The 25,324-nt window shown below is 52.0% G+C and overlaps 1 protein-coding gene across 1 annotated transcript; it reads left to right on the forward strand.

Annotated features, from left to right (window-relative positions):
* The first annotated feature begins 5 nt into the window (after window positions 1-5).
* On the forward strand, window positions 6-23,522 carry SNX27 (sorting nexin 27). Its single transcript, XM_066568062.1, has 12 exons — window positions 6-269; window positions 6,624-6,855; window positions 8,857-9,049; window positions 11,244-11,308; window positions 12,198-12,302; window positions 12,978-13,056; window positions 14,483-14,646; window positions 16,124-16,213; window positions 16,955-17,104; window positions 18,316-18,444; window positions 20,074-20,133; window positions 21,308-23,522. The coding sequence occupies exons 1-12, from the start codon at window positions 10-12 to the stop codon at window positions 21,353-21,355; spliced, it is 1,575 nt and encodes a 524-aa protein (XP_066424159.1). The 5' UTR covers window positions 6-9; the 3' UTR covers window positions 21,356-23,522.
* The last annotated feature ends 1,802 nt before the right edge of the window (window positions 23,523-25,324 follow it).

Below are 25,324 nucleotides of genomic sequence, written 5' to 3' on the forward strand. Positions count from 1 at the left end.
GACGCCAAGATGGCGGACGAGGAGGGCGAAGCGCGGCCGGGGGCGCGGAACGGGGCCGGGGAGGGACCCCCGGGCGGGCCCCGCGTCGTTCGCATCGTCAAGTCCGAGTCGGGTTACGGCTTTAACGTCCGCGGGCAAGTGAGCGAAGGCGGGCAGCTGCGCAGCATCAACGGCGAGCTGTACGCGCCGCTGCAGCACGTCAGCGCCGTGCTGGGCGGAGGGGCCGCCGACCGCGCCGGGGTGCGCAAGGGGGACCGCATCCTGGAGGTGTGAGTACGGGGGGGCCGCCCACCCACAGCCCCCCGGCAGCCGGGCCCGGGAACGCGCCCCACACCCACGGGCAGTCCCGGGGGAACGGGAATGGGGGTCCTGAGGGGGCCATGAGGGGGCTCTGGGGGCGATGAGGGGGCTCTGGGGGCCATGAGGGGGCTCTGAGGGGCCCGGGCTGAGGGGACACCGAGCCCTTGGTGCGGTGTTGGGGTGCTGAGGGGTTCTGCGGGGCCGCGGGTGAGGGTGTCATGAGGGGGATTGAGACCCCCGGCTCTAGGGGGGATTTGGGGGGTCGTGAGGGGGCTGAGGATCGTGTGATGAGGAGGGACTGAGACCCCCGGGGGTTTGGGGGGAATCCTGAGGGGGCTGAGCGCCCTTTGGTGAGGTTTGAGGGGTGCTGGGGGCTCTGAGGGTCCCCTGGTGAAGGTGTGACTGGGGAGGAGGGGGAGCCCCCGACCCTTGGTGGGGATTTGGGGGGTCGTGAGGAGGGGGTGAGGGTGTCCTGAGGAAGAGACCCCCAGCCCTTGGTGGGGATCTGGGGGTCCTGAGGAGGCCCTGAAGGGGCTGAGGGTCCCTTGGTGAGGATGTTGTGAGAAGGGGTTGAGACCCCCAGCCCTTGGTGGGAATTTGGGGGGGTCCTGAAAGGGCTGAGGGTCCCTTGGTGGGGATGTCGTGAGAAGGGGTTGAGACCCCCAGCCCTTGGTGGGGATCTGGGGGTCCTGAGGAGGCACCAAGGAAGCAGAGGATCCCTTGGTGAGGTTTAGGGGGTCCAAAAGGGGGGTCTTGAGGGAGCTGAGGGTCCCTTGGTGAGGGTGTCATGAGCCCTCGGCCCTTGAGGGGAATTTGGGGGGTTCTGAGGTGGGGGCTGAGCCCAGACTGAGCCCCCCAACCCTTGCTGGGGGTTTTGGGGGGGGTCTTAGAGGAGCCGCTCAAGGGGGAACATGGGGACCCTCCTGGGGAGGTCAGGGGGGAATTTTAGAGATAAACCCTTTTGATTTCAACGTGGAGACTCCTAGGAAGGGCAGAGGAGCTTTTTTTGGGATAAACCCCTTGGATCTCAGTGTGAGGACCATCCTAGGGAGGGCAGAGGAGCATTTTTAGGGATAAACCCCTTGAATTCCAACCTGCAGCCACTTCCTTCCCATTCCTGGCTCTCGTGTTCTCCAGCTGCTGCTTTTTCACACCCAAATTTGTAACTTTGCCCCAGAAAACACCTTCCCATGGGAATATTCCTGCTGTGTGGAAACTCATCTTCCTTTCCCCATCCCCCCCAAAAAAAAAAAAAAAGTCCTTAAACTTTGTGGCTGAAATCCCTCAAACCCCAGCGTGGGGCTTGGTTTTCAGGGATCCCTTCGGATCCTCCCACCGTCGCACTTCGCTCCGGGTCGGTTAAGTCCAATTACTGATTAATTCCAGGGATTTCTGAGCTGCAGGAATGTTTTGCTGCCAGCTCTGGAAGTCCAAGGGGTGTGAGGAGCTGTCAGGACCTGCCCGTGGCCGGCGAATCCTGCAGAAATCCCAGCTGGGATTTGGCTCTGTCCCAGCTGACCCAAATTCCCGATTCTTTGATTCTTCTGTGCAGGAGAAGCTCTGGGAGCAGGAGGAATTCTGCACTTGGATGTGCCAATTGGGGGAGCAGCATTCCCAGGCTGAGGGGGGAGAGTTTTGTGGGCACTGGGATGAAATTTTCCCTCATTTTTGAGCGTTTTGGGGAACATTTAAAACACTGGGTTTGGCATGAGAGAGAGGTGCTGGAATTTTGGGGTTCAGTGGCCGGGCCCAGGTGTGGACTGGGGCGTGATGTGTGAAATAATTAAGCCCTAGGATTAATGATGGTTAATGAGCAGGGTTTGCTTGTGGTCTCCCAGTCCTGGTATCCCTATGGGAGCTGGAAGGATTGGGAATTTCCTCTTGGTTTATCCATTTATTTCCTGGGAGAGGTGGCTTTAATTTGTCCCTGTGTCCTGTAGGGCTGCCAGGTTGGCTCTTGCCCTATTCCAGTATTTATGTATCCCAATATTCAATATTCCAGTACTTATGTATCCCGATATTTCAATATTCCAGTATTCCTGTATCCCAATATTTCCATAATCCAGTGTTCCCACATTCCAATATTTCAATTTCCTAACAGCCCTGTTTTCCAATATTTCAATATTCCAGTATTCCAATTTTCCAATAGCCTTGCATCCTAATATTTCAATATTCCTGTATTTCAGTATTCCTGCGTGCCAATATTTCAATATTTTATTATTCCTATATTTCAGTTTTTTAGTATTTCTGTCTTCCAATATTTCGATATTCCAATATTTTAATATTCCTGCATTTCAGGAATTTTTTAGCAATCCTGCCTTCCAATGTTTCAATATTCCTATGTTTCAATATTCCAATATTTCACTATTTCAATATCCCAGTATTCCAACACTGGGAATTCCTATTTCCCTATATTCCAATATACCAATATTCCCATAACTCAATGTTCCCATACTCCAATATCCCTATTTTTCAATATTCCAAGATTACCCAGTTCCCATATCCCAGCATTCCCATCTTTTCCTGCAGAAACCACCCAAAAATTCCCAAGTCCCATCCCTGCTCTGGCAGCATTAAACACCCCCCTTCATTTTCCTCAGCTCAGTGAAAATCCCAACTCCTGGAATTCCTGGAGGAGGAAACAATAACCCAGGAGTCCCAAAATAGCTCTGATTTCCCTTCCTTTCGCGGGAGCAGCGGGATCGGGGCGGGAAATCCGCTCTCCCGGCCATCCCGGTTCCTCCAGAGGGAACTCCCCAAAATCCAGGCCCTGGAGCTCTGGGAGGAGCTGCCTGGCTGGATTTGGGATGTTCAGGGTGTTGATTCCGTGCAGGATTTCCTCCCCACCTCCTGGAATTCCCAGCAGACCGGGCCCGAGGAGGGGAATTTTTGGGGAGGAAGAGCCGGAGCGAGGAGGTTGTTCTGCTCCTGAGGGATTCCTGCTGGGATTTGTGGGGGATATTTGGGATGTGGGCGCTCACCTGTGGCTCTGGCACTGCACAGCTCATCCCTATCCTGGAAAACCCTGGAGATCACCCATCCAAGTGTGTTTTCCATGAAAAACCCACTCTTCCTTATCCTTATCCGACACCAACGGATGCTCCAGGTCCTGCCTGGATGCTCCAGGTCCTTTTTCCATCCCTCCCTCCAGCTCCTCCCTGTGCCTTCCCAGGCTCTGGAATGCTCTGGAATGCTCTGGAATGCTCTGGAATCTGCAGGGACAGACAATGGGAGCTAATTGAACACTTGATTAACGCCCGGAATGTCGATCATCACCAATCCACCGGGAAGAGAAGCTCTGGAGCTGTTTGAGGAAGGACAGAATGGAGGAAAAAGGGATTTATCCCTAACACTGAGTGGGAAAATGGCCGGATTTAGGTGGGATGGGCAGGGCTGGGGCATCCTGGATCCCACCAGACTCATTCCTGCTGCAGGGAAACCTCTGGAACAGGTGCAGCACTGGGAAAGTGTCAGGTTTTGATGGAATAACCTCCGGAATCGGCGTCTTCCCAATATTCATGAGGCTTTTCCCTCAGGAGGTTGGACTGTCCCTCTCTCCGTGGGCTCAGTTTCTATTTTATGGGATGGGAGAAGCCAGCTCTGCCTTGGAAAGGTCTGGAATGGTCTCTGTACTGCAGTGGGAGCTGCTGGCTCGGCGCATTCCCGGTGTTCTGCTCGCCAAAGGCGCTGCTGGGAATTCACCCCGGGAACAGGCAGTGGGAATTTCCTTGTCCAGAAAGCCCTGAGGGGTCTTTAACCTTGGAAAATTTAGGGAATTGATTGGAAGGGGAAGGTAAAATCCCTCTGATCAGCAGCTGATTCCTCTTCCCATTCTTTTCTTTCCCATTTCTTCCCTTTTCCCCTCTGGAATTTCTTGGATCCTTCATGCACCCCATCCATTCCCAGCGATCTCCATCTCCAGGATGCTCCTTGCCCAGTTCCTCGCAGTGAATTCCCCTGACAGACCCCAGGTCAGGGAATTTTCCCAAATCCTGGTGGAAAATGACTCAATCCCAGTCAGAACAGGAACCCCGGAATGTTTTCCGTGTCATGGGGCCCTTGCTCATCCACGTTGGCTTGATGGGAATTCTGCTTCATCCTCACGCTTTGCCAGCAGCTCTGCTCTTCCCAATGGAAGATTCCCAGATCCCAGGATGTCCCAGCCTTTGCCAGCAGCTCTGCTCTTCCCAATGGAAGATTCCCAGATCCCAGGATGTCCCAGCCTTTGCCAGCAGCTCCGTTTTTCCCAACAGAAGAATTCCAGATCCCGGCCCAGCTGGTGGGTGAGATGTTTTCCACACTGCCTCCATTATATCCAGGGAATATCACACTGGGCTGAGGAGCTTCTTGCCAGCTCCCTGGAAAAGGGATGGGAGAGGAATTCCATGAGAAATCCAAACTCCAGCTTCCACCCGTTGAATCCCAAGCTTTCCCCACTGTAACCTTCCCATGGAATGAAGGGGAAGGAGGCTTCTCCATCCTGTAGTGGGAAATGCCAGAACCTCCTGCTCTGGGTGGAACCCCTTCCACATTCCCAAAAAAAAAAAGGGATTTATCAGAGGAAGTTGCTCCTGGAATGCTGCTGGGAATGGCTCTCCTCAGTTTTCCATCCTGTGGAAGAGAGGCGTGGCTGCAGATCCGCCTTCCCTGCAGGAAGGATCCCTCGGATCTGGTGTCATCTCCTGGATCTTGATGTCCTTTCCCTGCTCCCCTCGCATTCCCTGGATTCCCCGAAGGATCAGAGCAACACCTGGATCCATTTTCCAGCTCCAAGCAGAGCCAGAAGCTTGAGGAGCAAAACATCCCAGTGTTCCTTTTTCTTGGGAAGAGGCTCCTGGATCTCACCTGGATTTAATATGCCTGGATTCCAGCCTCTGTTCCCGTGGTGACTTCATCCCAAAGTTCTGACTCCTCCTGCACCTTGGAGACACGAGCAGGGAGGCATCCAAGCTTGGGAAGACCCTTTGGGACTGATAGGGAGCCAGCATTTTTGGGAATGGAATTATTTCTTTTTGGGAATTCCGGGTCCTGTCCACGCCCTTTTCCCAGAATTTGCTGTTGGCTCAGGGAGAAAACATCCAAAGGTTGCTCCATTGTCCCTTTTCCCTGGAATGATACAGAAGCTCCAACAGGTTTGGACAGCCTTGGGTAGTGTTAGAGCTGGAGGAAACTTTTCCAGCTCCTGCAAGAGTTGGAATTTTTGCAACCTGGATCTCTCACCTGGATTTGTAAGCGGAGATCCAAACTTTCCAGGGTGATTTCTTGTAAGGAAAAATTCCATAAAAATGGATGGATGGGACTGGTCAGAGCTGTTCCCTTCCCTTGGAGAGCTGGGAATTGAAGGCCAAATCCCATTCTGGATCCTGGGACCAGCCAGCAGCACAGAATGAGGGCAATTCCAGGCTTTTTGGTGGAGAAATTCCTTGGTGGGAATTGGGATTGTGGCGGCATCGCCACGATGAGAAATTCTGAGCAACTTTTCTGGAAGGGATCCCTTGTCTCCAAAGCAGCTTGGGAATGTCTTGGGTCTAAAACACTTTCATGGGATTCCAGGAGGTTTGGGATTGACTGGGATGAGTTTTCCTGGGCTGGTTGGCCAAGGTGTGATCCAGATTTTCTGGGCAAAGCCAAATCTTTTCCATGAGGTTCTTGGGAATGTCAGGAGGTGGCTTGGGAATATTTTCTCTATTTCTGTGGGACTTTCCATTGTCTCCAGAAAGTTTGGGATTTCTTGGGATGAAGTTTCCAGGGCAGGTTTGATCCATGTTTTCTGGGCGGAGCCAGATCCAGACCATGGAGCTCTTGAGAATGTCAGGAACGTTCTAGAGGTGGCTTGGGAATGTCTTGGGTCTAAAGCACTTTCATGGGATTCCGGGAGGTTTGGGATTGACTGGGATGAGTTTTCCTGGGCTGGTTGGCCAAGGTTTGATCCAGATTTTCTGGGCAAAGCCAAATCCTTTCCATGAGGTTCTTGGGAATGTCAAAAATGTTCTTTGGGGTTGGCTTGGGAATGTCTTCAGCACTTCCATGGGAATTTGGGAATTGTTCCCTTTAGGAATGGGGTGAACATGGAAGGGACCATGCACAACCAGGTGGTGGATCTGCTCCATGGGAATTCACTTGGAATTCGGGATATTTTTCCCTGTAGGAATGGGGTGAATTTGGAAAGAGGCACACACAAGCAGGCGGTGGATCTGCTCCATGGGAACTCAATGGGAATTTGGGATATTTTTCCCTTTAGGAACAGGGTGAATTTGGAAGGGGCCACACACAAGCAGGTGGTGGATCTGCTCCATGGGAATTTGGGATATTTTCCCCTGTAGGAACGGGGTGAACGTGGAGGGAGCCACGCACAAGCAGGTGGTGGATCTGATCCGTGCTGGTGAGAAGGAGCTGGTGCTGACGGTGCTGTCGGTGCCGCCGCACGAGGCCGAGAGCCTGGAGCCGCCCGAGGAGCCGCTGGGGCCGCCCTTCTACGACTACAGCGAGAAGCAGGCGGTGCCCATCTCCATCCCCACCTACAAACACGTGGAGCAGAGCGGGGAGAAGTTCGTGGTGAGGCTTTTGTCCCCCTGGGAATGGTGGGTGGGGGGGAAATCTGTGGGTTTGGGGTTTTGTTTGTTTGCGGGGTTAGGGGGGTTGTTGGCACTAAGTAGCGGGGTTGAAATGTGGGATTGTTGAAATATGGGAATGTTGGAATGTAGGGATGTTATGATATAGGATATAGGGATGTTATGATATAGGATATAGGAATGTTAGGATATAGGGGTGTTATGATATAGGGATGTTATGATATAGGATATAGGAATGTTAGGGTATAGGGATGTCATGATATAGGATATAGGAATGTTAGGATATCGGATATAGGAATGTTAGGATATAGGAATGTCATGATATAGGATATAGGAATGTTAGGATATAGGATATAGGAATGTTAGGATATAGGGATGTTAGGATATAGGATATAGGAATGTTAGGATATAGGATATAGGAATGTTAGGATATAGGGATGTTAGGATATAGGAATGTTAGGATATAGGAATGTCATGATATAGGATATAGGAATGTTAGGATATAGGGATGTTAGGATATAGGATATAGGAATGTTAGGATATAGGGATGTTAGGATATAGGGATGTCATGATATAGGATATAGGAATGTTAGGATATCGGATATAGGAATGTTAGGATATAGGGATGTTAGGATATAGGGATGTCATGATATAGGATATAGGAATGTTAGGATATAGGATATAGGAATGTTAGGATATAGGAATGATATAGGATATAGGGATGTCATGATATAGGATATAGGAATGTTAGGATATAGGATATAGGAATGTTAGGATATAGGAATGTTAGGATATAGGGATGTTAGGATATAGGAATGTTATGATATAAGATATAGGAATGTTAGCATATAGGGATGTCATGATATAGGATATAGGAATGTTGGAATACTGAGCATAGGAATATAGGATTGTTGGAATGTTGGAATACAACGGAATACAGGAATGCTGAAATTTAGGAATGTTGAAATGTAGGAATACAAGGCCGTTGGAATGTTGGAATACAGGAATGCTGAAATTTAGGAAGGTTGGAATTTAGGGAAACAGGGGCTGTCGGAGTAGTGAAAATTCAGAATATTGAAACATAGGATTGTTGAAATATAGGAATATTAAGGTATAGGAATACAGGACTGTTATGATGTAGGAATATTGGAATATTGAACGTAGGAATACAGGGCTGTTTGAATATTGGAATACAGGAACATTGGAATATAGGAATGCTGAAATCCCAGAGTGGGATTTGGCCTAAAATCCCCAAATTTGGGACTTCGGATGCAACATGAGGAGTTTGGGATCTCTCAGGGAGGGAGCCATGGACCTGAATGCCAGGATTTGGGGCTTTAGATGAAACACCGAGAGTTTGAGATCCCTCTCTATCTTGGAGGGGGTATCCATGACTGTGAATCCCAAGATTTGGGGCTTCAGATACCACATGAGAAATTTGAGATCTGCCTGTGTCCTGGAGGCAGTAGCTGTGATCCAGAATCCCAAGGTTTGGGACTTTGGGTGGAAAATGGGGACTTTGGGATCTCCCTGTTTCTCAGAGGGAAAAGCCATCAATGTGAATCCCAAGTTTTGGGGCTTTGGGTGTAACATGGGGAGTTTGGGATCTCTCAGTGTCTCATGGGAAGCATCCATGATCCCAAATCCCACGTTTTGGGGCTGTGGATGGAACATGGGAAGTTTGGGATCTCTCTGCATTCCATGGGAAGGACCTTGGAACTTAAATCCCAAGATTTTGGGCTTTGCATGGAAAGTGGGGAGTTTGGGACCTCTCAGTGTCTTGTGGGAAGTATCCATGACCCTGAATCCCAAGATTTGGGATTCCTGAGGCCCTGGAATGCCGGGATCAGCAGGAACACCCCTCCCATCTCCAGGCTCAGCACATTCCCCTCCTCTTTCCCCAAACCCCTCACTCCAGGAGGGCACGGCCGGGCTGTGGGGAACACTGGGGAACATTTGGGAATTCTGGGGGCTCTCTCCCCAGGTGTACAACGTTTACATGGCCGGGAGGCAGCTGTGCTCCAAGCGCTACCGGGAATTCGCCATCCTGCACCAGAACCTGAAGCGGGAATTCGCCAACTTCACCTTCCCGCGCCTGCCCGGCAAGTGGCCGTTCTCCCTGTCCGAGCAGCAGCTGGACGCCCGCAGGAGGGGCCTGGAGGAGTACCTGGAGAAGGGTGAGCTGCTCCCAGAATGCCTCCTCGACCCTAAATTCATCCTCAGACCGATCCCGCACCCCAAAATCCCTCCTCGACCCTAAATCTGTCGTCAGCCCAAAACCCCTCAGCTCAAAATCCCTCCTCACCCCAATCCCACACCCCAAAATCCTTCCTCGTCCCGAAATCCCTCCTCAGCCCCATCCTGCACCCCAAAATCCTTCCTCATCCCTAAATCCCTCCTCAGTCCAATCCCACACCCCAAAATCCCTCCTCGCTCCTAAATCTGTCCTCAGACCAAAATCCCTCATCTCAAAATCCCTTCTCGGCCCCAAATCCTTCCTCACCCCAATCCCGCACCCCAAAATACTTCCCCATAATCCCTGCTCAGGCCAATCCCACACCCCAAAATCCCTCCTCACCCCAAAACCCCTCCTTGTCCCTTAATCCATCCTCAACCCAAAATCCCTCAACTCAAAATCCCTCCTCGTCCCTAAATCCCTCCTCACCTCAATCCTGTACCCCAAAATCCCTCCTCAGCCCAATCCCACACCTCGAAATCCCTTCTCGTTCCTAAATCCATCCTCATCCCAATCCCACACCCCAAAATCCCTCCTCGTCCCTAAATCCATCCTTAGACCAATCCCATGCCCCAAAATCCCTCCTCGACCCTAAATCCATCCTCATCCCAAAATCCCTCTCAAAATCCCTCACTCAGATCCCTCATCCCAAACCCTTCACCCCAAAATCTCTCCTCGTCCCAAAACCCCTCCTCACCTCAATCCATCATCCCAAAATCCTTCCTCATCCCAAAATCCTTCCTCATCCCAAAACCCCTCACCAGCATTCCCAGGGGCTGTTCCTGGTCCATTTGTGGGTTTGCTCTGGGAGGTTTGGGGTGGTTGGGTGGGATTTTGGGGTGAAGCTTCTTGGAGAGGGTCTGGATCCATGAGGGACACCAGGACATGGAGAACATGGGGTTAACGGTGACACCTGGGGACAGGAGGTGACAGAGGTGACCCAGAGGGCAGAAGGTGGCAGAGGTGACCCAGGTGACCAAAGGTGACCCAGGGACACTCCTGGGGCTGGTCCACCTCGGAGAGGTTCTGGATCCATGAGGGACACCAGGACATGGAGAACATGGAGTTAACAATGACACTGGAGGTGACCTAAGGGACAGGAGGTGACACAGGTGACAGGGCACCGCAGGTGTTGGCCTGATCCACCTTGGAGAAAGTCTGGATCCGTGAGGGACACCAGGACCTGAAGAACATGAGGTTAACAGTGACACTGTGGGGACAGGAGGTGACAGAGGTGATCCAAGTGACCAGAGATGACCCAGGTGGTGCTCCTTGGGCTGCTCCATCTTGGAGAGGGTCTGGATCCATGAGGGACACCAGGACATGGAGAACATGGGGTTAATGGTGACCCAGGGGACAAGAGATGACCCTGGGGACACTCAATGACCTTGGGGAGGGTCTGGATCCATGAGGGACACCAGGACATGGAGAACATGGGGTTAACGGTGACACTGGGGACAGGAGGTGACCCTGGGGACACTCAATGACCTTGGGGAGGGTCTGGATCCATGAGGGACACCAGGACATGGAGAACATGGGGTTAATGGTGACCCAGGGGACAAGAGGTGACCCTGGGGACACTCAATGACCTTGGGGAGGGTCTGGATCCATGAGGGACACCAGGACATGGAGAACATGGGGTTAACGGTGACCCTGGGGACAGGAAGTGACCCTGGGGACAGGAGGTGACCCTGGGGACACTGAATGACCTTGGGGAGGGTCTGGATCCATGAGGGACACCAGGACTTGGAGAACATGGGGTTAACAGTGACCCTGGGGACAGGAGGTGACCCTGGGGACAGGAGGTGACCCTGGGGACAGTCAATCACCTTGGGGAGGGTCTGGATCCATGAGGGACACCAGGACTTGGAGAACATGGGGTTAACGGTGACACTGGGGACAGGAGGTGACCCTGGGGACACTCAATGACCTTGGGGAGGGTCTGGATCCATGAGGGACACCAGGACTTGGAGAACATGGGGTTAACGGTGACACCTGGGGACAGGAGGTGCCTCAGGTGCAGGAATTCCCTTCAGGATGAGTTGGGATGATGGGAAAGGGTTGCTGGGCTGGCCCTGGAGGGGACATTCCCAGGTCCTGGTGACATTCCGTGTGACATTCCGTGTGTCCCACAGTGTGCTCCATCCGGGTCATCGGCGAGAGCGACATCATGCAGGAATTCCTGTCGGAGTCGGACGAGGTGGGTGACGTCATCCCGCGGAATTCCATGGAAAAAACCCTTCCATGGAATCGTCAAGGTGGGAGAACCCCTCCTATCCAACTGTCCCCAAGGCCACCCCTGATCCCTGTCCCCAGGTGTCACATCCGTGGGGTTTTGGGACAATTCAACCGTTTTTGGTGGGATTGAGGCTTGGTCCAACTGAATTCCATAGGGAAAAAAATCTTCCATGGAATCATGGAAAAGCCCTTGGAGCTCCTCATATCCAACTGTCCCCAAGGCCATCCCTGATCCTTGTCCCCAAGTGCCACATCCATGAGTTTTGGGGACAATTCTGCCTGATTTTTATGGGATTGGGGCTTGGTCCAACAGAATTCCATGGGAAAAAAAATCCTAAGGCTTCCATGGAATGTCCAAAGCGGGAAAAGCCCTCAGAGCTCCTCAGGTCCCACTGTCCCCCAAGGCCACCTCTGATCCCTGTCCCCAGGTGCCACATCCATGAGTTTTGGGGACAATTCTCCCTGATTTTTATGGGATTGAGGCACCCCAAGCTCCCAGAATTCCTCCAAACCCCGCACTCCTTTGGGATCCAGGGAACATGCCAGGAATGAGCAGGAATTCCAGGGGGTGAATTGGTCCCAAAGCCCCAGTTTGGGACAATTCCCAAGATGGCAATTCCACAGTGCCCTCAGCAGCACTGACCACGAAGGGATGAAGGAATTCCATGGAGGAATTTTCCCAAACATCCCACCTTGAGCTCCCTGACCATTCCCTTGGGAGAAGAATCCAACCCCATCCCCTCCTCCCACACCGAATTCCCACTGTGGGATTTTTAGGGATCACAAACAACTGGAAAACCGGGAATTTCCTGATTTTTTTGGGGGGGCATTTTCCCTTCCCTTTTTCCCAGAATTACAACGGCGTCTCCGACGTGGAGCTGCGGGTGGCGCTCCCGGACGTCACCACGGTGACAGTGAGGGTGAAGAAGAACAGCACCACGGACCAGGTGTACCAGGTGAGCCCATTCCCACCTGGAATTGCCCTTCCCACTGGGAATTTCCATCCCCTCAACTCCATTTCCCCACCCCCACCTGGATTTTCCTTGTTTTCCTGGAATTTCCTTCCCGTCTTTCAGTTTTCCTTCCCCACCCGGATTTTCTTCCCTTCCACCTGGATTTTCCTTTTTCACCTGGAACTCCCTTTCCCACCTGGAATCTCCATCCCCTCAACTCAATTTCCCCACCCTCCCCTGGATTTTCCTTTTTCCCACCTGGAATTTCCTCTTTTCACACCTGGATTTCCCCCCATTTTTTGAAGACTGGGATCCAAAGATTATGGGCAATTAAATAACACTTTGGAAAAAGGAGATGAAAATTCTGCTGGAAAAGAGTGGGAATTCCAGAATCCCGTGGATAAACAGGATTTGGGGTGTGCTCAGGACACACAGCCCATGGAATTCCACGCTGAGTTTTGGCCGCGGAATGACCCCAGACGGGAATTTCCAACTCCTTTTTCCCTGGGGAATCCAGGCTGGAATTGTGGGGACCCCACAACCTCAACATCCCCAGGAAAAACGGGAATGAGGAGCTGGCCTGGTTGTGCTGGCAGAGTTCCAACGGGGTTTTCCGTGGTCAGGGAATTCCCGGGAACGCCCGGCTGGCGCTGATCCCGTTTTCCCGGCGTTTTCCAGGCGGTGGCTGCCAAGGTGGGCATGGACAGCGTCACCGCCAACTACTTCGCCCTCTTCGAGGTCATCAACCACTCCTTCGGTGAGCCTGGAATTCCCTGGGATTTAGGGGGGGAATAAAAAGAAAGAAAAAAGCTGGGTAAAAAGGGAATGGAGGGATCTGCAGGTCCCTAGGGTGGGAGTGTGGAATTTGTGGGGCTCCCGCCATCCCAGGCTGCTCCAAGCTGGTTTTGGATGATTCTCCAGGGATGGGGAATCCAATCCATGGAATAATCTGGGATAGGGAAGGGTTCATCCCTAAAATCCCATTAAAGCAGCACAGGGAATCCTGGAATGGTTTGGGATGGAAAAGATCCTTAAAGATCCTCAGGATCTTGGGACCTCCCACTGTCCCAGGTTGATCCAAGGGGGAATTGGGCACTCCCAGGGATGGGGAATCATCCTGGCTGGAAAAGGCCCCTGAGACTGAGGCCAATCCCACCAAATCCCATCCCCAAGGTGCCACTTCCAGGAGTTTTTGGAATAATTCCCAGGAATGGTGGCTCCACCCTGCCCTGAGCATCCCCTTCCAACACCTGATCACCTTTTCCATGGGGAAATATTCCCGAATATCCAACCTGGACCTCCCCTGGCACAATTTGAGGGAATGTTTCCCTGATTTCCCAGGTGTTCCCAGTGCAGAAGTTGGCTCTTAATGAGTTCCCCCACAAGCTCCATGTGCAGAACCACACTCGGGATTATCGGGATATTCCTCCCGATTCCAGGGGTTTTGGAGGGATTTGGGATCATTCTGGAAGGATTTGGGATCATTTTTGAAGGTTCCCTGTGAGAAAACCCCATTTTAATGCCAATTTCTGGGTTTTCCTGGAATCCCTGTCCTTTGCACATGCTGACCTTGGCATTCCATTATTTTTCCAATATTTTTCCAATATTTTTCCCTGATTTCTGGGCCATTCCCAGTGTGGAAATTGGCTCTCAATGAGTTCCCCTCAAGCTCTACATGCAGAACCACACCTGGGATTTTCGGGATATCCCTCCAGATTCCAGGGGTTTTGGAGGGATTTGGGATCATATTCTGGAAGGATTTGGGGATAATTTTGGAAAGGCTTGGGATCATCTTGGAGGATTCAGGGATAATTTAGGAAGATTTTGGGACCATTCTGGAGGATTGGGGGTCATTCTGGAAGGATTTGGGATCATTCTGGAAAGATTTGGTGTCATTCGGGAAGGATTTAGGGTCATTCTGTAAGGATTTGGGGTCATTCTGGAGGATTTGAGATCACTCTGGAAGGATTTGGGGTCATTCTGGAAGGATTTAGGGCAATTCTGAAGAACTTGGCACCATTCTGGAAGGATTTGGGGTCATTTTTGACGGTTCCCTGTGGGAAAACCCCATTTTAACGCCGATTTTTTATTTTCTTTTTTTGGCTCTCCCGGAACCCCTGTCCTCCCCACGCCCTGACCCCGACATTCCGCGACCTCTCCGGGCTCTCCCGGGCCGTTCCCAGTGCGGAAGTTGGCTCCCAACGAGTTCCCCCACAAGCTCTACGTGCAGAACTACACCTCGGCCGTGCCGGGGACGTGCCTGACCCTGCGCAAGTGGCTCTTCACCACCGAGGAGGAGGCGCTGCTCAACGACAACGACCTGGCCGTCGCCTACTTCTTCCACCAGGTACGGAATTCCCAGCAGGAATTCCTCCGGAACGCCCCTTCGGGTGGGGACAACTCCTCATGGGGTGGTTGGATTCCATGGTTGATCCCAAGGCGGGATGGGGTTTCGGTTGTTTTTATGGGATTGAATCCCAAGGTTCTTGGGCCATCCCAAGGTTCTTGGGCCACCCCAAGGTCCTGCAGGTGGGGGAATTCCCAGTGGGAATTCCTTTGGAATGCCCCTTCAGGTGGGGAGAACTCATGGGGTCATTGGATTCCATGGTTGATCCCAAGGTTGGATGGGGTTTCGGTTGTTTTTATGGGATTGAGGCACCTCAAAGTTCTTGGGCCATCCCAAGGTCCCTCAAGGAATTCCCAGCAGGAATTCCCACCTGGAATTCCTCTGGAACGCCCCTTTGGGTGGGAAAACTCCTTATGGGGTCCTTGGGTTCCATGGTTGATCCCAAGGTTGGATGGGGTTTTGGTTGTTTTTATGGGATTGAATCCCAAGGTTCTTGGGCCATCCCAAGGTTCTTGGGCCATCCCAAGGTTCTTGGGCCACCCCAAGGTCCTGCAGGTGGGGAAATTCCCACCTGGAATTCCTTTGGAATGCCCCTTCAGGTGGGGAGAACTCATGGGGTCATTGGATTCCATAGTTGATCCCAAGGCGGGATGGGGTTTTGGTTGTTTTTATGGGATGGAGGCGCCCCAAGGTTCTCCGGCCACCCCAAGGAATTCCCAGCAGGAATTCCTCCGGAACGCCCCTTCGGGTGGGGAGAACTCCTCATGGGGTGGTTGGATTCCATGGTTGATCCCAAGGTTGGATGGGGTTTTGGTTGTTTTTATGGGATGGAGGCACCCCAAGGTTCTTGGGCCATCCCAAGGTCCTGCAGGTGGGGGAATTCCCAGCAGGAATTCCTTTGGAATGCCCCTTTGGATGGGGACAACTCCCCATGGGGTGGTTGGGTTCCATGGTTGATCCCAAGGTTGGATGGGGTTTCGGTTGTTTTTATGGGATTGAGGCACCTCAAAGTCCTTGGGCCACCCCAAGGTCCCTCAAGGAATTCCCAGCAGGAATTCCCACCTGGAATTCCTCTGGAACGCCCCTTCGGGTGGGGAGAACTCCTTGTGGGGTCCTTGGGTCCCATGGTTGATCCCAAGGTTGGATGGGGTTTTGGTTGTTTTTATGGGATTGAATCCCAAGGTTCTTGGGCCACCCCAAGGTTCTCAGGCCACTCCAAGGTCCTGCAGGTGGGGAATTCCCAGCAGGAATTCCTCTGGAATGCCCCTTCAGGTGGGGAAAACTCCTCATGGGGCGGTTGGGTCCCGCAGTTGATTCCATGTGGGATGGGGTTTCGGTTGTTTTTATGGGATGGAGGCACCCCAAGGTTCTTGGGCCACCCCAAGGTCCCACAGGTCCCTGAGGGTGAAGCATGAGGTGGCTCCTCCTCCTCCCATCCCAAATCCCAGATTTTTCCCGTTTTTTTCCCCATTCCCAGGCCGTTGATGACGTCAAGAAAGGCTACATCAAAGCCGAGGAGAAATCCTACCAGCTCCAGAAGCTCTGCGAGCAGAGGAAGATGGTCATGGTGAGTGGATTCCCTGGAATCCTGGTGAATCCCTTGAAATCCCGGTGAATTCCCTGAAATCCCAGTGAATTCCTTGAAATCCTGGTGAATCCCAGAATGCTGGTGACTCCCTGCAATGTCCCCATGGAATCCCTGCCCGTATCTGTATCGCGGTGAATCCTGGAATCCTGATGAATCCTGAATCCCAGTGAACCCCTGGAATCCTGGTGAATCCCCTGGAATCCCAGTGAATTCCCTGAGATTGTGGTGAATCCCAGAATCCCAGTGAACCCCTGGAATCCTATTGAATTCCCAGGTGGATCCCAGTGAATTCCCTGGTGGATTCCGTTGAATTCCCTGGTGGATTCCATTGAATTCCCAGGTGGATCCCAGTGAATTCCCTGGTGGATTCCATTGAATTCCCTGGGATCCCAGTGACTCCTGGAATCCCAGTGAACCCCTGGTGGATCCTGGTGAATTCCCTGGTGACTCCCTGGCATCCTGGTGCATTCCCTGGGGTCTCTGTGCATTTGCTGGGATCCTGGTGAATTCCCTAGGACCCTGGTGAACCCCTGGGGTCCCAGTGACTCCCTGGGGTCCTGGTACATCCCTGGTGCATTCCCTGGGACCCTGATGAATTCCCTGGGACCCTGGTGACTCCCTTGGGTCCTGGTGCATTCCCTGGCACCCCAGTGATTCCCTGTCACCCCAGTGATTCCCTGGCACCCCGGTGCCTCCCTGGTGCCCGGGCTGTCCCCGCAGTACCTGAACATGCTGCGGACGTGCGAGGGCTACAACGAGATCACCTTCCCTCACTGCTCGTGCGACTCGCGGCGCAAGGGCCACGTCATCTCCGCCATCAGCATCCGCCACTTCAAACTGCACGCCTGCACCGAGGAGGGCCAGCTCGAGGTACTCCCTGCATCCCTGCCACCCCCAGGCCATCTCTGACCCCACAGCCCTGCAGCTGTGCCCTCCTGAATCCCTGGGATTGTCCCCAAGCTCTCTGGGATTGTCCCCAAGCTCATGGTCTGGGTTTTACACCATCACTGTGTTCCTGAATCCCTGGAATTGTCCCCAAGCTCTCTGGGATTGTCCCCGAGCTCACAGCCTGGGTTTTACACCATCACCCTGTTCTCAGATCCCTGGGGTTGTCCCTGAGCTCTCTGGGATTGTCACCAAGCTCATGGTCTGGGTTTTACACTATCACAGTGTTCCTGAATCCCTGGGATTGTTCCCAAGCTCTCTGGGATTGTCCCCGAGCTCACAGCCTGGGTTTTACACCATCACCCAAATCCCTGGGATTGTCCCCGAGCTCACGGCCTGGGTTTTACACCATCACCCAAATCCCTGGGATTGTCCCCGAGCTCACAGCCTGGGTTTTACACCATCACCCAAATCCCTGGGGTTGTTCCCAAGCTCACACTCTGGGTTTCACACCATCACTGTGTTCCCAAATCCCTGGGATTGTCACCCCAGCTCCCTGGGATTGTCCCCAAGCTCACACCCCGGGTTTTTACATCATCACCCTATTCCCAAATCCCTGGGATTGTCACCCCAGCTCCCTGGGATTGTCCCTGAGCTCACAGCCTGGGTTTTACACCATCACCATGTTCCCAAATCCCTGGGATCATCCCTGACCTCAAAACTTGGATTTGCACCTGCCCCTTGTCCCCAAATCCCTGGGGATCATCCCCAGCCCAACACCTTTGGATTTGCACCTGGACAGTGTTCCCAAATCCCTGGAGGTTGTGCTGGGATCATCCCTGGCACCCCTGGGATCATCCCTGATTTCACACCTCGGTTTGCACCTGGACTGTGTTCCTAAATCCCTGCGGATCATCCCTGACCTCTCACCTTGATTTGCACCTGGACCGTGTTCCTAAATCCCTGCGGATCATCCCAATTCCCTGGGATCATCGCTGACCTCACACCTTTGGGTTTGCAAATCCCTGGCATCTCCCTGAGCTCCCTGCTGGGATTTGGGAACCAAGGATAACTCCGGGAATCCTCCCTGTGCTAAACCTGAGACAAACCCTCCTTTTCCCCCTCACCCCTTGACCCGCCCTGCTCCCGGGGTCTCCCCCTGCCCGGGATCCTGGCTCAGTTTGGGAATTGTGCAGAACCAGGTGATCGCCTTCGAGTGGGAGGAGATGCAGCGCTGGGACACGGACGAGGAGGGCATGGCCTTCTGCTTCGAGTACGCGCGCGCCGAGAAGAAACCGCGCTGGGTCAAGATCTTCACCCCCTACGTGAGTGTCCCTGTCCCAGTCCTGCCTGGAATGCCCTCAAATCCCACCCCAGATTCCCTCAAATCCCACCCCAAATTCCCTCCAACCCTGCCTGGAATTGCCTCAAATCCTGGCCTAGAATTTCCTCAGATTCCACCCCCAGAATTCCCTCAAATCTCTCCTGGAATTGCCTCAAATGCTGGCCCAGAATTTCCTCAAATCCCACCCAGAATTCCCTCAAATCTCTCCCGGAATTCCCTCAAATCCCACCCAGAATTCCCTCAAATCCTGGCCTAGAATTTCCTCAAATCCCACCCAGAATTCCCTCAAATCTCTCCCGGAATTCCCTCAAATCCCACCCAGAATTCCCTCAAAGCCTGCCCAGAATTCCCTCAAATCCCACCCCAAATTTCCTCAAACCCTGCCTGGAATTGCCTCAAATCCTGGCCTAGAATTTCCTCAAATCCCACCCCCAGAATTCCCTCAAATCTCTCCTGGAATTGCCTCAAATCCTGGCCCAGAATTTCCTCAAATCCCACCCAGAATTCCCTCAAAGCCTGCCCAGAATTCCCTCAAATCCCACCCCAAATTTCCTCAAACCCTGCCTGGAATTGCCTCAAATCCTGGCCTAGAATTGACTCAAATCCCACCCCTAGAATTCCCTCAAATCTCTCCTGGAATGCCCTCAAATCCCACCCAGAATCCCCTCAAACTCTGCCCAGAATTCCCTCAAATCCCCCCCCCCGAATTCCCTCAAATCCCACCCGGAATTCCCTCAAATCTCACCCGGAATTCCCTCAAATCCTGCCCAGGATTCCCTTGGGAATGGGATTGTGAGTGTCCCTGTCCCAGTCCTGCCTGGAATTCCCTCAAATCCTGCCTGGAATTCCCTTAGGAATAGGATGTGTGAGTGTCCCAGTCCCACCTGGAATTCCCTCAAACCCCACCCAAAATTCCTTTCAATCCTGCCCGGAATTCCCTCAAACCCCACCCAAAATTCCTTTAAATCCTGCCCAGAATTCCCTCAAACCCCACCCAAAATTCCTTTAAATCCTGCCCGGAATTTCCTTGGGAACTGGATCGTGATTGTCCCAGTCCTGTCCAGAATTCCCTCAAACCCTTGCCTGGAATCCCCTCAGGAACAGGGAGAGCTGGAAAAGGGGGGAAGGAGAGGCTGATCCCAGAGAGGCTGATCCTGGGAGAGGCTGGTTCCTCTCTGGAGCTCCTCTGGATCTGCTGGATCCAGGAGCTGCTGGCCCCTCTTTGGAATTCTTGGTTCCTACCTGGAGCTCCTGGCTCTGAAATTCCTCTGGGAGCTCCTGGTTTGTTTTTGTTTTTTTCCTGGAGCTCCTGGATTTTTCCCTGGAGCTTCTGGTACCTCCTGGGAGCTCCTGGTTCCTCCCTGGAGCTGCTGGATCCAGAAGTTCCAAAACAAGAACCAGGAGCTCCTGGCTTTTCCCTGGAATTCCTGGCTCCAGTCTGGAGCTGCTGGAGCCTCTGGCTTTTCCCTGGAGCTCCTGCTTCCTCCCTGGAGCTGCTGGATCCAGAACTCTGCCCAGAGCTCCCAGTTCCCCTCTGGATCTCCTCCCTCCCCCCTGGATCTCCTGGCTTTTCCCTGGATTTTCCCTGATTCCCATTTTCCCCCCACAGTTCAATTACATGCACGAGTGCTTCGAGCGAGTGTTCTGCGAGCTCAAGTGGAGGAAGGAGGTGAGAATTCCAAACTTTTCCCTTTTCCCAGGTGGCTTTCAATGGGAAATGCTTCTCCTGGTCCATAATTCCCACAGGGAATGATTGGATAATCCCAGGATGGTGAAAAGCAGGGGAGGAGCTCTGGAGGTGGGGAAGGTTTCATGGAGCAGCTGGAAAATGGAGCTGCAGGTGTTGGGAAAAGGCTCCTGGAGCTGGGAATGACCTGGGATAAATCTGGGGAAAATCTTGAGGAGCTGGGAATGACCTGGGATAAATCTGGGGAAAATCTTGAGGAGCTGGGAATGACCTGGGATAAATGTGGGAAAAGGCTCCTGGAGGTAGGAATGGCCAGGATAAATCTGGGATGAGTCTTCCTTCTCCATCCCATTTCCCTCCTCCTCCTGCTTTAAGGAGAATTTTAAATTGGAATTGGGATTGCAATTGGAGTTGGGATTGGAATTGGGATTAGAATTCGGATTAGCATTGGAATTGGAATTTAAATTGAGATTGGGTTTGGAATTGGGATTAGAATTGGAATTTAAATTGAGATTGGCATTGGAATAGAAATTTAAATTGAGATTGGCATTGGGATTGCAATTGGAATTGAAATTGCAGTTGGAATTGGAGTTAGGATTGGAATTGACATTGGGTTTGGAATTGGGATTAGAATTGGAATTTAAATTGGGATTGGGATTGGCACTGGAATAGAAATTTAAGTTAGGATTGGCATTGGAATTGGAGTTGGGATTGGGATTGGCACTGGAATAGAAATTTAAATTGGGATTGGCATTGGGATTGCAATTGGAATTGAAATTGCACTTGGAATTGGAGTTGAGATTGGAATTGGGATTAGAATTGGAATTTGAATTGGCATTGGGATTAGAATTGGAATTTAAATTGTCATTGGCATTGGTATTAGAATAGAAATTTAAATTGGGATTGGCATTGGGATTGCAGTTGGAATTGGAATTGGGATTGGAGTTGGATTAGAATTGGAATTTAAATTGGATTTGGGATTGGGATGGGCCCAGGATTGGCTTTGGGATTGTGACTGGGACCCTCCAGGTGAGCTGAGCCCTGCCTGGGATCTGAGCCATTCCCAGCACTCCCATCCTCTCCTCAATCCCATTTTCCCACTGGGAATCCCGGGGTTTTGCCACCTTCACCTTGTCCCCCTTTCCTTCTTTTCCAGAACCTTTTCCAGCTGGTCAGGTCACAGCAAAGGGATGCAGCCACTTAACCCTGGGAGCTTTTCCAGCAACCCCCAAAATTCCTTTATTGTATTAAAGCCCCCCCCACCCCAAACTAAATCTCATTAATTCCAAATCCATTCGTGCCCGTCATCTTTATGGAATTCCAGAGGAAAAAAAACAACAAAAAAACCAAAAAAAACAAATTGGGAAAAGCCACCTGAGGGGGCTCCTTTTTCCCACTCAGATCCAGCTCCAGGCTGGGAATTTTGGGATTTTTTTTTTTTTTAATTTTTTTTTTTTTTTAACAACTGGAATTAAGAAGTTGTTGTTTCTGCTGGGTCAGACGTGGAAAAATAATGGGGGGAAAAAAAAAAAAAAAGCAGGAAAAAGCCCTGAGAATGTTCCATTCCTGCCTGGGCATCCATGGGAATAATTCCTTTAAAATCCCACAGGGTGGCAGCAGCTCTTTAAAGGGATTTTCCCCCTGTTTCTCCTCCCAATCCAGGTTTATTTAATCACTACAAATAAAAAAAAAACAAAAAAAAAACAGGAAAAACATCCAAAAGGAGCAAAATTCCAAGGAAATGCCACTCCTGGCACAAGGATCCCGCTCATGGATTTGTATTCCTGCTTTTTGGGCTGTTTTCCCAGGGATTTGGGTGTGCCTGGCTCCTTGGGATGGGATCTGGGAGATTCCAGGATCCTGAGGCGACCCCTGGATGGGGATGAGCAGCTCCCAGGAGGAAAAATAACCTGGAAATTCCACTTTTCCCTATTTTTGATGGGATTTTTCCCTGGATCCAGTGGCTGGGCAGCTCCCAGGAGGGAAAAATAACCTGAAAAAGCCATTTTTGCCCTATTTTTGAGCACTTTTTATCCATGACTTGGGTGTCCAAGCAGGAAAAATAACCTGAAAAAAAAAAAAAACCCCAAAACATTTTCCCTCATTTTGAGCAGGATTTTTTTCAGAGTTCTGGAGGAAAAATAAGGTGGAAAAACCTTTTTTTCCCTGGTTTGGAGCAGGAATTTTCCATATTTTGGGTGGATGAGCAGCTGCCAGAGGAAAAAAAAAACCCTCTGGAAAAGATATTTTCCTAAATTTGGAGCGAGTCTTTCTCATCTTTTGAGAGGAAAAATAAGGTGGAAAAGCCATTTTTCCTTGGATTTGAGCAAGTTTTCTCCATGGTCCAGGAGGCTGAGCAGCTTCCAGCAGAAAAAAATCACCTGGAAAATCCATTTTTTCCTGGATTTGAGTGCAATTTTTTCCACGTTTTGGGAGGAAAAATAAGGTGGAAAAGCCATTTTTCCTTGGCTTTGAGCGGGATTTTTCCGTGGATCCGGCAGCTGAGGAATTCCCAGAAGGAAAAATTATGGAAAATCTGTTTTTCCCTGGTTTTGAGTGGGATTTTTCCATGTTTTGTGAGGGAAAAAAAAAAAAAAAGCTGGAAAAGCTTTTTGCCTGGTTTTGGGCTGGCCTGGAGCTGGTCCCACCAAGGTTTGGGGTGGATTTGGGAATATTTGGAACCAAACCCAGCAGGAGCATCCTGGCCTCATTCCCAACCTCTGGAATGTGCCAGAATTGCTCCAAAGTGGGATTTTCCCCAAAATTCCCTTTTTGGGAAGGGGTTTTCCCCACTCCTCCTCCCCCTGGAGGAGCCAGGATGGGGGAAGATCTTTTTGGGGTTTTTTTTTTTTGGGGGGGTGGGAAATCCCAAATCCTCGTCTCTGGAGCAGCTGGGAATGAATTCCATTAATTGGATCCCTGTAATTAATTGGATTTCCGTTGTCCTCGGGAGCCCTGAGCTGTGGAAAACCCAGGAATGAGGGGAGGGAAACTGGGAGAGGTTTAGGATCCCCAAAATCCCCCCCCCCCACTAAAATCCACTTCAGCACCCCCAATTTGGGTAGAATCCCAGGAAAATCTTAATTTTGATCCCAATTTTCCCCGCTAGCCCCAAATTCCAACGGATTAAGGAGAGCTGAACCATCTCCCTGTGGATTTTTTTAATCCAAAAAAGCAAAACAAACAAAAAAAAAAAACCCAAAAAGGGAGAAATCGGTCAAAAAAATTACAAAACCAAAACCCTGCCCCCCCTCTTGTCCCATTTTCCCTCTTCCAGCTGCTCCCATTCCTCGGGTTCCCAGTCAGGAAAAGCCCCTTTAGTGTAATTAATTGTAACATATTCTTTTAAATAAATTGATTTATTGAGGAAATTCTGGAGGGCCGTGGCCGTGCTCCTTCCCCTAAGGGGGGGCTCCTGTGTACCCCCAAAATCTGGGAGAATCCAGGGATGGTTTCAAACTTCTGAACTTTGGGAATTTTCGTGGGGTTTTTAAGGTGTGGTTTGGTGGGTTGGTTTTTTTTTTTTGTTGTTGTTGTTTTTGTTTTTAATTTTTTATTTCGACAGAAAAACCAAAAAAAAAAATAGAGAAAAAAAGTCAATTCTGAAAGGAACTGCAATAAATAGCAAATAAATAAAGCCTTGAGCCCAGGGGGCTTCACTGCCCCTCCCCAACGCCCCCCAAACCCCCCCCACCCCCCAAAATCAACCCAGCAGGTCCCAAACCCCCCCAAAATGGGGGGGACACGGAGGGGGCCCAACACCCCCCGTTATGTACAGTGGGGATGGGGGTGAAGAGGGGGGGCACTGGTTTGGGGGTGCTGGGGGCACTGGGGCGGGGGTTTGGGGGGGCTGGGGGGGCGATGACCCCGTTTGGGGGGGCCCTGACCCAGTTTGGGGGGGCTGGGGGAGCCCTGACCCAGTTTGGGGGGGCCCTGACCCAGTTTGGGGGGGCTGGGGGGACCCTGACCCCATTTGGGGGTGCCCTGACCCAGTTTGGGGGGGCTGGGGGGACATTGAACCCAGTTTGGGGGGGCTGGGGTGGCACCGGCCCCACCTGGGGAGGGCTGGGGGGGAATTGTCCCAGTTTGGGGGTGCTGGGGGCACTGGTTGGGGGGCACCGGCCCAGTTTGGGGCACTGGTTTGGGGGCACTGAGGGCACTGGGGGGGTTTGGGGTCCTGGGGGTTCCGGGCTGGACACGGCCCCAGTTTGGCTGGTGGGGGCCAGCACCCCCCGGATTTGGGATCATTTGGGGTTTGGGATTATTTGGGATTTGGGGCCGGGCAGGGCCGGAGCCTCGTGTCCGTGTCCGTGTCCATGTCCCCAATCTGGCTGCTCCTGGTGTCCCCTGGATTTGGCTCGTTTGGAGTTCCCAGGAATTCCCGGGATCAGCCACTGCGTGTCCATCTGGCTCCTTGTGGGGACATCCCAGAATGGGGACATCCCAAACAGTGGGGACATCCCAGAGGAGTGGGGACATCCTGGGGTCAGGGCATTCCGGTGCTGAAGCGTCCCATGGCTGGGGAATTCCGGGATCGGATCATTCCAATGTTGGAGCATCCGATGGAATGTTCTGGTGTTGGAAAATTCTGGTCCTGGATCCCTCTGACCTTGGAGCATCCCAATAATGGAGCATCCCCAGGGTGGAACATTCCGGATTGGAGCATCCTGGTGTGGTGTGGGACCATCCCGGTGCTGGAGCATCCTGCTGTGGGATCATCCTGTGGGATCATCCTGCTGTGGGATCATCCTGCTGTGGGATCATCCTGCTGTGGGATCTGCTCTGGGATCTGCTGTGGGATCTCCTGCTCTGCGATCTCCTGCTCTGGGATCATCCCACTGTGGCATCATCCCGCTGTGGGATCTGCTGTGGGATCATCCTGTGGGATCATCCCGCTGTGGGATCTGCTGTGGGATCATCCTGCTCTGGGATCATCCCGCTGTGGGATCCTTCTGCTCTGGGATCTCCTGTTGTGGGATTGTCCTGCTCTGGGATCCTCTGCCGCAGGATCTGCTGTGGGATCATCCTACTGTGGGATCATCCTGTGGGATCATCCCGCTGTGGGATCTGCTGTGGGATCTCCTGCTCTGGGATCCTCTGCTGCAGGCTCATCCCACTGTGGGATCCTCTGCTGTGGGATTGTCCCAGTATCAGAGCATCCCCGTGGTGGAAC

Source organism: Molothrus aeneus, chromosome 31, assembly GCF_037042795.1.
Source record: "Molothrus aeneus isolate 106 chromosome 31, BPBGC_Maene_1.0, whole genome shotgun sequence".
Classification (NCBI taxonomy): Eukaryota; Metazoa; Chordata; class Aves; order Passeriformes; family Icteridae; genus Molothrus; species Molothrus aeneus.

Bases quoted from the DNA above. Each gene is read 5' to 3' on its own strand.
- SNX27 (XM_066568062.1), top strand. From the start codon at position 10: ATGGCGGACGAGGAGGGCGAAGCGCGGCCGGGGGCGCGGAACGGGGCC. The intron at 6,856-8,856 runs GTGAGGCTTTTG...CTCTCTCCCCAG, and splicing joins AGAGCGGGGAGAAGTTCGTG to GTGTACAACGTTTACATGGC. The intron at 11,309-12,197 runs GTGGGTGACGTC...CCTTTTTCCCAG, and splicing joins TCCTGTCGGAGTCGGACGAG to AATTACAACGGCGTCTCCGA.